We start from the raw sequence: 14266 nt of genomic DNA, 5'->3' as shown, positions 1-14266 counted from the left end.
TCTTCCTCAAAAATACACATGGGACAACAACCAACTTTTCTGCCCTCTGATATTGAAAGGATAGGTGATCTGTTATTACAGATTTTACAACTATCTGTAAAAGCATGCAGTTTATTAGTGAGCACTGAATACAACCAGTGTCACGTAGGGCATTTTCCCTATGTGTTTAATGTTTAATTCCCATTTAATGGGTATGTTTCCCATATTTAATGGGTATGTAGACATGTTAAAAATGAGGGACATCTCAATCATTCCACCATCAGTATGCTAGTATAACAGAACACTTGGAAAGAATAGGTAGACAGAAGCAAAACAAGTCCTTTAAATAAACATTTCATTTTTTTCTAAGGAAGTCAATATATAACTGATCTTCTGACCAAATTCTTTCCTCCTACTTTAAGGAATTTTTTAATGTTTTCAACCAGCTTCATAGAAATCTCCCTTACTCTACATAAGTACCTCACGGTCATTAACAAAGCACAACATGGCTTCAATGAGCAATAAATTACAAACTTTGAGAACTAGATCTAAGACAAAATCTGTATCATGGTGTCACCAGCTGTTTGACCTCAGAGAGGTGAGATCCAAGTGGCCCGAATTTACCCTAGTTACCTATGAATTCACAGATACTGAGTGTTACCTGGAAAATTTCCATCTCCTTGAGAGATGGACATAGAAGCACAGTAAAAAAGTTCACCTTTTAAATATCCAAACACAAGTGCCCACAATAGAATGTAACTTCCTTGAAGGCAAAGAAAGTTAGTTTTAGTTTTTTGTATTTGTAGCCCAGGTTCTTGCTTAATAATTATTTTATGAAATTGAAAAGAATATGTACAATAAGACTGTGATAATATGTTTTGCTTGAGCATAATATTTGTTCCAAGGATTGTTTTTCTTTTCTTTTCTCTTCTTTTGGGGGGAAGGGGAAAAAAGAAATGCTTGTTCATTGGAAAAAATGTTATCAGAAAGAAAAAAGTGATTTGGTGGGATTCTCCCAAACCTCTCCCCCTGCCACAAGCAAGGCTGACAAACCCTCAAATTTCCAAAATTGTTGCTTGCATCCCACCCCGACCTCCCACTCCCACTTTTGCAAAAGAATCCCAGCTCCCTGGCCCAACTCATTCATGCCAAATGCTCACCTGTGAAATACTTGCTGTACTCCTGTTCTATCTTCTGAGCTGTCTCAAATTGTTCTTTGGAATATCTCTGTGTGACTTTGTCCCTCAGGAAGATGGGGTCTCTCTGTTCTCTGTTGGAACACCGGAAGCAGAATTGGGCTAAAAGACCTTACTTTTCTCTATCACCATGGGAAGTATCCATTGGAAAGGATAACCACGGTGAAGGGGGCCCCCTGGTGTGCATTCTTGTAAAGGAGCAACCTGATCCTGCTGGGAAGGAGGATCTGGGAGAATGCAGCAGAAAGCATCTTTACAATGAAAAAAATTAAAAATATGTATATAGCCAGGATGACTCCAGTGCCTTTGCTGGAATCATGAGAGTAAGGAAGACAAGGCCAGGGAATGTTAGAGCTGAAAGGTCCCTTAGATATCATCAACAATTCCATCATTTAGAAGGTAAAAAGACTAAGGGGAAGAGAAGAGATGTAGCTAAAGCAAAGCCCTGGGAAGTTACTAATTGAATTTAGAGCAGAACTCAGACCTCTTGCCCTTGGTCCAATGCTCCAATGTGCCAATCTTATCTTTTAACAAGAGAGGGAAACAATGGCTTCAGTATGTCTCAGCTCTGGAGGTCACTTACTTGATATGTTTAGCATTCTTGTAGCGGATGAAGATGACAATAGGGTAGATGTGGATGCTATGGAGCCGCTCAATGGCATGGGGACCAATGTCTAGGAGACAGTGACAGTCCTAAGGGAACAAGCAGCATACTATCAGAACACTCGGGAAGAATAGGTGGACAGAAGCAGAGCAAGTCCTTTAAATAAACATTTTATTTTTTCTAAGGAGAGCAATATATAAGTAATCTTCTGACCAAATTCTTTCCTTCTCTTGTAAGGACTTCTTAATTATTTCATTATATTACAGCCATATTCCAGCCATCTTCACAGAAATCTCCCTTACTCTACATAAGTACCTCAGGGTCATTAACAAAGCACAATATGGCTTCAATGAGCAATAAAGTACAAACTTTGAGAAACAGATCTAAGACAAAGCCTGTATCAAGGTGCCACCAGTTGCCTGACCTTGGGGAGGCAAGATCCAAGTGGCCTGAATTTACCCTATGTAACTATGAATTCACAGATACTGAGTGTTACGTGGAAAATTCCCAACTCCTTGAGAGATGGACACAGAAGCACAGCAAAAACCCTTATTTCTGTCAAAGTAGGGAATGGTAGAATCAATCCATTACTTTAACAGAAGAGGAAACTGAGATCCAAGAGTGCTACATGCTTTGGTGAGCTAAGTTAAAAGGCTGACCTGGGACTAGGCAGATTTTCTGAACTCCCAATGCAGTACAAAATTCAGTAGCATGATATATGTGCTACTAAGAAGAAAATAATAAAATCCAACTAACTAGAAACAAAGTATCATCAACTAGGGAATTCTGTGGCAAATGAATGTCCTACAATATTACTGTGCTGTAAATAATGATGGCTGATAAGACACAGAGAAACGTGGGAAAAGTTAAATGAATTGATGTAAAGTAAAATAAATATAATCAGGGAAACTCTGTGTGTGTGTGTGTGTGTGTGTGTGTGTGTGTGTGTGTGTGTGAATTGCCTCTTTCTTCAATTGGAATATCCACAGCAGAATTAGGTTCAGAAGCCTCATTTTCTCCTCCTACCATGGTTTTCCTTCTTTGCCCAAGGCCATGAAGTATTGACAAATATTGTCAATGACAACACATACACAACCATACATAATGAGAACAATATAAATAGAAAGCACAAATGTAAAACAAATAAAACTAAATGCTGTAAAATTATATTTAAGATCAGCTCCAATTTTATTTTATTTTTTTAATGATGTAAAATGATTATTTTTTTCAGCTTTTAAAACACAGAAGTTAATAAGGATAGTAGGCAGGGTGGTCCAGCCTGGGAATCTGCTCTCCAATGCAACATTTCCAGAGGCCCCAATATGGTCCTATAGTGAGAGGACTATAAAGCATTTCCTTCTGTGTTAAAATATAGGTGATCTCCCTGAGTAAAGGTGTTTCTTTTATCTGGAATTCAGCAGCATCTTCCCTGATACCAGTACCAAGATAGCAGCACTGGAACAAAAGCCCAGAAATGGGAGGAAGGGTTGTACTGGGCTCCAGTGGGCCCATCATCCTACACTATCCACAACTTCTGGGAATCCACCAGGTTCCTTCACCCCTGGATACCTCAGCCCCAATTTTTAAAAAGCCATAAGAAGATATTTCCCTCTATTCTTTACAGAGAGGAAAGAACTACACATGTGGAACACTGCATATAATACGTGTATTGGTTTGTTTTTATGGATTGTTTTTCCCCCTTTTTTAACCTTTGTAATAAGTGATGATAAATGTTGATTAGGAAGAAAGGGGAGCTATTGGGAAACACAGGTGACATAAAAACCAGACTTTTAAAAATTTTAAGTGATAATTATTTGCTGACTGGTGATTAATACAGATGAAATAAAACATAATCAAGCTGAAAGAAAATTCAGATCTAACATTGAAGTCTTATCAACTCTCAAGCTTGAATTGTGTCAAACAAACTACCCTATGTATGATTGTTTCAGAGATGAGTCTTGACGGAAGGAGAAGAAATAACAGGTTTAGAATTCCAGGTAGAGTAAAAAGAAAGTCAACTTGGTAGCAGGAGAAAAACAAATAAAACAAAAAATAAAAATATGGCTTACTGCTAAGGAAAGGTAGAGAACATCAATGAGAAATACTGCTGAGCATAAAGGGCTGACCACTTCTACTGAACTCTTTCTGACTCCATGACATTTATAAACTAAAGCAGGGACACTCTTATTAAGCATCAGTACCTTGTCCGTTATCTCCTTTATTGATGCTACAGTGGTCACATCAAAATGGCCGCTTCTCCTTTTATAATCAATGAACAGGCAATCTTTGACCCCTCGCTCAATGGCCTGTTGGGAGGCCTTCATCACCTCTGAAAGACACAACAAAAACATGAATGGCTTGCTTTCCTTGGAGTTGCCCTAAATTCTCACTGCTATTTAGAATAGTGATAATGTCTTGCTTTGGTAACCTGGCTCTGGGTCACAACTCTTTCCATACTTTAAGGTGCCATCTTTTCACAAATCTTTCCTCAAAATCTTGTAGCAATCTTATAGATTCTCCTGAGAAAATTTAATTTTTGCTACTCATGCTAACTTGCTATCCCAAACAATGAGGTACAGTAGGAAAAAGAGAGGAAGAGAATGAGTAGTCTTACAGATATCACTATGGTTGTCAGCATTGGCTAAATGAGGTATTCTGTTCCCAAAAAGGCCTCCTTACCCAGAGGACATCTACAAAACTTCCCAGGAGCCTCCTTCACCAACATGTCCTTCACAGCATCAAGTAAAGGCCCTAGGATCAAAACAGGCCTTGGAGAAGTGCAGTCCACCTTCTGTACCCGCTGATAAGCCAAGCTGCCTGAATCTGAAAAGAAAAAAGCAAGAGGTGAGCAGATGGCTCAGAGAACAAAGAATGACTCAACCCTTAATTTTGACCAGAACTAATCTTTTTGGTTTCCAGAAAGGAAGAAGGCTAAGGAAGACATCTACACACACACACACACACACACACACACACACACGTAACTAGTCAGCTAATTAATAAATATTTATTAAGTGCTTAATATATGCCCTCGAGGATATCACCATCGAATAGGGGAGGAAAAGTGAAAATAATTATGTGCAAGTCATATACAGCATAACTAGGGAGTAAAAAACAAAGGGAAGGCACTAGAATTAAGAGAGATTGGGAAAGATTTCTTGTAGAAGGTAAGAATTAGCTAGAACTTGAATTCAAGGAAACAAGGGAGCCAAGAGACAGAGATGAAGAAAGCATCTCTTCCAGTGAAAATGTCCAGGAGTCAAGAGATTGAGTGTCTAGTTCAAGGAATAACAAGAAAATCACTGTCATTGATTTTAGAGTTGGTGGAAAAGTATATGGTGTAAGAAAAGTAGAGGCAGAAAATGGAGGAAGAGATAAGTTATGAAGATCTTTGAACACCATCCAGAGGATTTTATATTTGATCCTGGAGATGAGAGGAAACAAATGGAGTTTACTGCAAGAAGGTGGGAGAGAGGGAGGTGACACAGTTGGACCTGTGCTTTAGGAAAAACGCCGAATGGAAGACAGATTGAAGTAGGGAAAGACTTGAGGCAGGCAAACCAAACATCAGCTATATATCAGCCGGACTGACATTAGGACTATAGCAGCAATAGTAATAAGTGACTCTACCCAGATGATGCCCAGTGTCAGAGTGGGAAAGGGGGCATATTTGAGACATGTCACAGAGACGAAATCAATAGGCTTTTGACAAATCTTGGATATGGAAGAAATAAGGAAGAACAGTACATGATGCCAAATTGGGAGCCTGAAGAGTTGAAAAGATGCTGATGGTTTCAAGAATAATAGAGAAATTTGGAAATGCTTGTATTTGCAGAGAAAAATAATGAATTCAGTTTTGATCATAATGAGATATCTACAGGACATTCAGTTCAAGATGTATGACGATGTCAAGATGTCAGAGGTTCGAGACTAGAAGTCATCAAAGATTAAAACTTGATAAAAAGATTCAAGAATCAACAGCACAGAGATGCCAACTGAATCCATAGGAGCTGATGAGATGTAATATAGTAATATAGAGGAAAAAGGGAAGGAGTATAGAGGGAGAAGAAAGGAGATCCTAGAGATAGATCCCTGTAGGGCACCTATGCTTAGAAGGCCTGATCTGGATGAGGATCCAGCAAAGGAGATGAAGAGGAGCCATCAGATTACTACAGTTCCCACACCTTCAAATCCAGATCAAACTTGATTTCTCTCTAGCACATGGTACTCCACCTGGGTCTTCTTGCCTTCCCCATGCATGGAATGAATTCTCTCCTTACTTGTGCTCTGCAGAATCGATCCCTCAATTCTTTCAAAACAATTCTTTCAACTATCACTTTTTCCAAGATATCCTTCCTTCCTGGTCCACTCTATGAGTTAGTGCTTTCCCTAAATATTTAACTATTTTGTATTTATTGTATGCAGGTTTATTATAGGGTATCTGAAAAGTCTTAGTGTGGTCTTAAGCTTTAATAGTTTAAAACTGGACCACTAAGATTTTGGGATACCTGTGTATAGAAAGGTTGTCTCTTCCACACTTGTAACATGAGGAGACTGGACTATGTCGGTTCTAAGGTCCTAAGAGCTCTAACTCTTCATCTGTGATCTTATGAAAGAGATTGCTGTGGGCTAAAATAGCTCAGGGAAGGTTTCATGGCAGGAAGGAGACCCTTTTAAAGATCCTAGAGAATAAAAAGATCTAGGCATGAAAATTTTTATTATTTAGTTATTTTTTAGTCATGTCCAACTCTGGGGTTTTCTTGGCAAAGATGCTGGAGTGGTTGGCCATTTCCTTCTCCAACTCATTTTACAGGTGGGGAAACTGAGGCAAAGGGGATAAGTGATTTCCCAGGGTCACACAATTAGTAAGTGTCTGAAGTTGTATTTAAACTCAGGTCTTTCCAATTTCAGGCTTGGCCCACTAACACTGTGCCATCTACCTGCCCGTGAAAAATAGTAGAAAAGGATCAAAAACAAAAACACAGCAACTACTCACTTTTCAATAGTACTCAAAAGGTGTACAAGGTTCTTTCTCCACAAAAGTCTTATAAAAATAGGCAGTTAAATATTATTGCTATTTTCTAGGTAAAGAAACTAAGGCACAGAAAACTTAAGTGACTTACTTTCAACCACAGGATCAGACAACAGTCCACAAGCACTAATTAAATGCCTATTAGATTCCAGGCACTGGATCATAAAATTTAGAGCTGAAAGAGATGTTAGATATCATCTACATCACAGCCTTAATTTTATAGCTAAATAAACTGAGGCCCAGAGAAATGGAGTGACTATTAGCTGTTGCAGGTAGTATCAGGGAATCCCTCAAGAAAATGTCAGAGGCAAGTTTCTTACCTGGATTTCCTAATTCAAAATCCACTATTCTTTCTAATGCCTCTCACAAAAGCAGAGAAAAGATTTGTAGAATGATGAGTAATTTAGCCTGGCAAGGGAAGACAGTGCTGTGTGAAGTAGAAATAGGTACCACTAGAAAGTCTGATTGGGACCACACTAGAAAGCATATAGTCTCATACATCCCTTGTAACTCTCGGGACTAGACATTTAAGAATTAAGTCAAACGAGCATTTTATAAGCTATAAGTATAAGGAATACTCAATTCCTACTTCTCGGAATGGAATAGACTAGAAAAAATTTTTTTAAATGTCCCTCCATAATTAATCATTGCTAGTCACCAATGGATGTCAACACATATGGTTCTCTGAATTAACATATATCAAGGAAAAGGCAATAATTCACTTTACACAAATTCTTTCACAGAGAGTGGGGATGAAGGTATCACAATCCCAACTTTTCCTTCTATTACATGCTTATAAAAAAAAATACTTTCATCAATCATATTTCCTATCCCTGTGCCCCCGAGTCTGACTACCATACTCCACATAAAATACAGAGAATGAGGAGTATAACAGGTAAAGATCCAAGAAAGTACTTGGTACAGCTTAAAGTGAGGAAGGAAAAGGAAACTCAACCAAAGTTTGGAAAGAAAAGCAGGAAGACACCTTTTTGAAGTGAGAGCTAAGAACCAAGGCTTTGGAGGGGCCTTGAAATTTTCCACCAAAAGTGGTGTTGAATCAGTTTCTCTTGGGTCAAATGGGGATGACCCAGGACTGATCATCACCTGAACGACTCCCAGGAGTCTTCAACTCTATGACTTAGCCTAGAAAGGGACTCCAAGACCACCAAAGTCACTTGCCTTCCAGAAAGGGAATGGAGTCCGTGCTGATGGTGTCCAGAGCCAGCAAGTCTTTGCTATCCTTAGAGCCATTCCGTTTGTGCTTTTGTTTTCTTCGGAAGAAGGATCTCCGTGCAGCGGCTGACAAAGTCTTTGATGAATTATTTTCGTCTTTGACTTCAGACATGCTGTGCCTCCTGGAGACTTCCTGGTCCATGCTACAGTAAGAAAGGGTATGAATGAATGTTGGTGTGGGCAGGAAATTCAAGGCTCATCTAACCCAACGTCACCCAAAGTGAGCACGAGATCCAGGACTTCCATCAACAACAGGTGTCTTAGAGACATTTGTGTGCACCTGAAGCTATCCTGTTCAATCATCCTATTATGCAAAGGTGCCATTTCTTTTAGGTCCCCTGGTATCAGGAGTCAAACACATGTCTTAGAAGTAGTTTGATAGCAATTAAGGTTTCAAGATACGTGGTTGTTTTTGGAAGGGCATTAATCCACAAGTATTATGGCCAGATCCATGTCTAAACAAGTCATGCTATAATGATAACAAGGCTATTTAAACAATTTATGGTTCTTCTTCAGTGTGGGCACTAGCTGCATGTGGATTGCAACTTCTTTGTGCCCTAAGAGAAATCTACATGAATTGCTGTAATGGAAAAAATAATTTCAAAATCACCTGGTGACCAATCCCCTGGGGAAAAGAGTAATTAATTTACACAGATCTTCAAAGTTTACAAAGCACTTCATAGCTCATTTCAGCATCACAAGAAAATCTTATGAGTGCAAGTATTTCACCAATTTTAGGAAACTGAGTCTTATAGAGGCAGTGAGGCAGAGAAATGGATAAGCCCCACTGGACTTGGGAGTCAAGAAGATCTGAGATATCTGCCTCAGATTATTTACAAGATGGTCAAATCACTAAACCTCTCAGCCTCAGTTTCCTCAACTGCAAACTAGGAATATTATCCTCCCAGGGTCGTTATGAGCATCAAATGAAATCATATAGGTACAGCCCTTTGTAAATCTTAAAGCACCATACAAATAGTCTTTATTAAAGAGATTTAAAGAAAGTCATTTGACTTTTCCAAGAACTCACAATTAGGAGGACTTGGTCCCAAATTCTAAGTACTATAATTTTATTAGTTTTCTACCACATTATGTAGAATTTCGGTGAGATTTGAAATCCCTGCAAGCTGCTGAACACTGGACAGCATATAAAAGGAACAGGGTCTATTCATTAATACATTCAGTCATGGACAGTCCAGGAATGGAGCAAAAGTAGTGAATTCATTATTAGTTATTAAAATCGAATTAGGTAATATTTCATTAAATGAAAATCCAATAGAACCTAGCTAATGTTGATATGTGCTTTTCAAAGTCAATATGCAGCCTACAATGATGCTTATATTTAGTTTAGGGGACCCTTTTTTTCTATGCAAGTTTGACTCCACTGCTCCAGAGTCTTGTTTTCCTAGTCCAAGTTCTATTTTTGCCTCCTGATGCTAATCCTCTGGAGGCCCAATTTTGTAAAAGAGTGGACCAAGATTGAGCTTGCTTTGGACACACACTAGTTATATGACACTCACTTAAGCTCTCAGGGCTACTGAAATTAAAAGGTACACAAAAGGTATATATCCACACTAAGTAGAATATATCCTATGCAAATAAAATCACTGGTCTAATTAAAAAAAAATACTAGTAAAGACCCTCATTATGTCACACCTCCCAGAAGGATGAGATCTAGGAACTCCTTCCTCTCCCACAATGACCACAAAGCCCATTTTCTTCCACCTCTACACTCCCTTCTCCCTCTTCTCTACCCCTGGGGGGGCTAAGGGCCCAAACACCTCTCACATGTATTTGCTGGGGATCTGGCCTCTTTCCAGCTTCTGGGCATTCTCATCTAGTTGCCAGGCCATCCAACAGCCGAAGGTACCCTGGGGGAGGGTGTCGTCAATATAGAGAATATCGTCCTTCTTGAAGCTCAGCTCCTGGTCCATCTCTGCCAGTCGGTCATATAGAGCCCTGGCCCAGAAGGAAAGAAGGGTCAATATTTACTGTCCAAAGCAGCCAAAGAATGTTCTCTCCTATCCAGTCCCCAAAAGCTATTTTATCTCACACCTCCTTCCATCAGATCCATAGAGGTACCTCCAGAACAGTACTGTGCTTCCTAATGGGCCAGAGACCCCCTCCAAAGAAGGACCAGCTTTTCCTTATGAGATATGAGCTCCCCAAGGGTACAAACTGTCTCTTGCTGACCAGGCCAAGGGCAGTCAAGCAGGGAATGTAGCTCCCCCCATCAGATGGCATGTCCCTAGGGTTATAACTGTATGTTCTGCAGCCCTTGTTTCACAATGTTCCCTTGTATAGAAAATCATCCAAACTCAGTGTAAGGGGCTGATAACGAAAGACTCGCAGCCCCCAAGGAGAATTAAAGCCATTATCTCCTAAGCCTCTTGGCCTTTAAGTCCAAATCTGGTATTCTGCCTTTTCCCTTAAATACCTGAGAAGCTTTGTCTAGAAAGCCTAGAAATGAATTATCCATCCTTCTGCCAACCCCTAGGAATAAGACATGGGGAGAGCCTGAGCAGGGACAGGATGCTCCAGCACCTAGCCAAAATTCTGACAACTCGGATTTTGTGAGAGAGATGGGGCAGGTCCAGCCCCTGAATACCTAATGTAGAAGCCATCGCCTGGAATGTCCTTGACCTTGTTGAAATCTTCCAGACGATACTGCACTTTCACACGGATATTTTCCCCAGGTTTCAGCATCTCCAGGTAGGCTTCCTCAGCTGTTTTATTCCTCATGTCCACAGAACCGTACTGCCAAGGGAAAGGAGAGGAAGACTGAGGATGAGAAGGGTCAGAGTGCTGAGGGCTAGGAAGGCAAGGTCAAGGGAGAGAAAGAGAGGCAGAGGAGAGATACAAAGGCAGAGAGAGGGGGAGAAAGAGGGAAAAAGAAAGGGAGAGGGAGGAAGAGAGAGACAGAGACAAAGAGGAGGGAGAGAGGGAGAGGGAGAAAGAAGATAGAAAAAAGGAGAAAGAGGAAGAGAGAAAGGGAGAGGGAGAGGGAGAGGGAGAAGGAGAGGGAGAGGGAGAGGGGGGGTAGGGAGAGAAGAAGAGGAAGAAAGAGATAGGGGGAGAAGTAGAAGGGGAAAAGATATAAGAAAGGGAAAGAAGGAGAGGGAGATACTGAGGGGAGAGAAAGACAAAGATAGAGAATTTGCCCACCCTGTCCTTCCAATTTAAACTTCCTAGAACTTCTCTTGTTTCTTACTTGGAGTACCTTTGAATGACACGCTCCATCCTCCCCCCCACGACTTATTCCAGAGAAGCAGATTTCCTGCAGTAGAACAGAACCTCCTGGAGAGCAAGGATGTTCTCACCTGTGTCTCTGTACTCCCAGTTCCTAGCAGGGTGCTTGGCATACAGCTGGTACTTAATAAATACTTAAGAACTGCACAGAATCTGCCCCCGTCTAGATCCCACATGCGTTGCAGAACTGGTTGGGGGTCTCCCCTTCTCATGTTTCTTGTGTTCATTTCTTCATTCTCCCCCTCCTACTCACCTACCCGTGATTATCAGGCTATGGGCTCCTCAAATACAGGAAGAATATTCTTCCCATAGACTGGGGATCCCTGAGGACAAGGACTGCAGGTGACCCAATGAAGCAATCAATACATTATTGTTTAAGCCCCCTGTGCCAGGTTCAATGCTAGGTCGTGGGGAAAATGAGATAAAACTCAGAGCCTGCCCCAAGGCAGCTACACTTTATTAGGGAACACCACATGGACAAAATAACCCCAGGGCATAAACATGCAATTTTGGGGAGCCCGTGCTAATAGTGCAAGCTTGAGATCAGCCTCCCAGAGGAGGTGACATTTGAACTGACAATGACACTTTTCCTCACACTTCTTAAAAGCACCAAATGGTTCCCACAAGGGAGCAATTCTTCACTTTCTTGGCTCAAGTCCTCACCTCCAGTATAAGGTCTCCTGGCACCAACCCCTCAGGACCACCAGCAGGACTGCCATCCTCCACGTCCGCCACAAACACCCCATGCAGATTCCCACCACATATCTGCACGCCGAGTTCCACCTGGGACTTTTTAATGATGACAACTCGGGGTTCTGGGGTTCTCTTGTTGGCATCCGAGACCCTTTGGAGGAAGAATGAGAGTTAGTTAGCCCTCCGTCACTCCCACAGACCCTTTGTGGGAAGAGAAATGGATCCCAAGGATGGCACAGGAGCAGCCATTAGCTTCCTCTTCCAGAAAACCTATGTGAAACAAGGAGCTGGAGCGGACTAGCTGTGCAGGTTCCTTCCAGCTCAAAGACTTAATTTAAGGCTGTGACGCCAGGACTTCGATTCTGAAAGCTGCCTTGGCTGTAGCCATGAATTTAAAATATCACTAAAACAGAAATCAGTGGGGAGATAATCTAAAAGAAAAAAAAATTGGCCTTGAAGTATGTCTTATATCTTCTTTTTTATCACACATTTACATTCCTAATGATATTCTATTTAAGTAATAATTAAAAATCATCTTACTTCCTAACCACGTCAAAAGGACTCAGTTCAGAGGGATGATGTAACATAAAAAAAAGAGACAATCCCCACTTTTAAAATATTTGCCACATTCTTTTTTTAAAGAGTAGCAAAGGAATGAACAGAAAATAGATGTTCATCCATGGGGAACTGCTTAACAAATTCTGCTCCATTAATACAATGGAATATAACAGCACCATAAAAAACACAGAGAAGCTTGGAGTGACTGGTAGGGACATTTGCAGAGTGAAGTGAGTGAGCAGGGCCAGAGACCACACTAACACAATGGAGAATGACCTCAAAGACATTCGACCTCTGCTCAATGTATTATGTAATCATGTTGCCAGTGAGCTGCAGGTGAAGTGCAGAGGTAGGGAACATAATTGCACCTGTGTTATGAGAGAGGGATGGTTCAGCAGAGGACAGAGGAGTGAGCAGGAAATGAATTTTTAAAAAATAATAATTACATCAATAAAATTTTTAATTTGAAAATTGAAATAAAGCTTTTAAAATAGAATTAAGACACCTAAGTTCTAGTCCAGTTCTCTCTTTGCAACAAACTGGCTGCTTGACTTTTCAGAAACAAAGCTAGATGATCCCTAAGGGTTACCCCTTCAGGACAAACTTTCTTGGAGTCCAAGACTTAATCTAAAATGAGTGAAGAGAACCTTCCCAGAATCCACCTCGCCTTTCTTCTCACTTAGCCTTTTCCCCTTCAGTATCAGGATCCCATCCCACCAGATTATGGTCAATGACTACATCAGGTGTAACAGAATAGATATTATGGAGCAATAGTCTGGGCTTTCCATTGGGAGGCAGTGCTGTTAGATCCTAGTTATTCTGGCTCAGGGTAACGCACACTTGGACTAGCTCAACATTTCCATCTGGTTTGGAAAGGTCAGTGAATTTGGGGGAAGGTCAACCAAGGGGTTCAAAGGCCAATATTAAAAAAGTGATTGGATGAGAACTGATTGGGCTCTCAATCTGAGTGAGAAACTAAAACAGGGACCTAAATGATGGCCAGGCTTGCAGTTCACACCAGATTCATTTTACCTAAGTCTTGATTTACACTGTAACGCTGGTTCCTTTTTAATTTCTGCATCAGCATTATAAATACCTCATCCAAAAATGGCCTGATAATCTAGAGCCACCCTGAAGGCAGAGGGAGGGTCTGTGAATAAGGAGGTCCCAGGCCCCAACCTGATGGAATTCCGAGGGCTGGTGGTAGGTGTGGTCTGCTTGGATGTTGGCGTTATGGTCCCCTCATCCTGCTCACTCACGGTGTCAATGACTGAATGGCTGTCTGGAGTGGCAGACCCACTGCCCTGTGGGTTGGAATGAGAGCTCACAGGGTCCAGTCGAGAGCTAGAGAGAGAAAAAAACAGCGTAGGGGGTGGATTACAGTTCTCACTCCCACCATCCCTACCCAACACCCAAGCACCGCAGCCAAGAATTCTACCATCAGCCTGGTCACAAATCAACATGATGATACGGCAAACCCAACTCCTCCGCCCCCAAAACCAACACTGTCGGGCTTCTGCCTAAACAGAAGCAGAGTTTTCAGAAGAAGGGACATAACAGTGACGCTGTGTTCTGTCCGAGTCAGGCCAGATCTTGGGCATTGCTTTCGCTTCTGGGCACTACAGTTTAAAAAAGACAAGCTGGAATATGGTGGAGGACCTAGAAAATGTGTCATGTAAAGACTAGTGGATCTGTTTAGCCTGGAGAAGAAAAGACTTAAGA

The 14266-nt window shown here is 41.1% G+C and overlaps 1 protein-coding gene across 5 annotated transcripts in view; it reads right to left on the bottom strand.

The window, feature by feature from the left end:
• The window catches only part of DLG5 (discs large MAGUK scaffold protein 5), a 153500-nt gene that overhangs the window by 3798 nt on the left and 135436 nt on the right, over positions 1-14266 (bottom strand). For all 5 annotated transcript variants that reach the window (XM_031956410.1, XM_031956411.1, XM_012553933.3 and 2 more), the window contains 9 exons: positions 13724-13888; positions 11957-12137; positions 10653-10801; positions 9833-10003; positions 7991-8187; positions 4459-4602; positions 3981-4108; positions 1759-1868; positions 1140-1249 (listed from right to left, as the gene is read on the bottom strand). In XM_031956410.1, the coding sequence (XP_031812270.1) occupies positions 1140-1249; positions 1759-1868; positions 3981-4108; positions 4459-4602; positions 7991-8187; positions 9833-10003; positions 10653-10801; positions 11957-12137; positions 13724-13888 (1355 nt within the window). The remainder of the gene's footprint in view (positions 1-1139; positions 1250-1758; positions 1869-3980; positions 4109-4458; positions 4603-7990; positions 8188-9832; positions 10004-10652; positions 10802-11956; positions 12138-13723; positions 13889-14266) is intronic.

This window comes from Sarcophilus harrisii, chromosome 2 (assembly GCF_902635505.1).
Source record: "Sarcophilus harrisii chromosome 2, mSarHar1.11, whole genome shotgun sequence".
Lineage (NCBI taxonomy): Eukaryota > Metazoa > Chordata > Mammalia > Dasyuromorphia > Dasyuridae > Sarcophilus > Sarcophilus harrisii.
The sequence above is the reverse complement of the archived record's forward strand: the minus strand, read 5'-3'. Positions and strand labels throughout refer to the sequence as shown.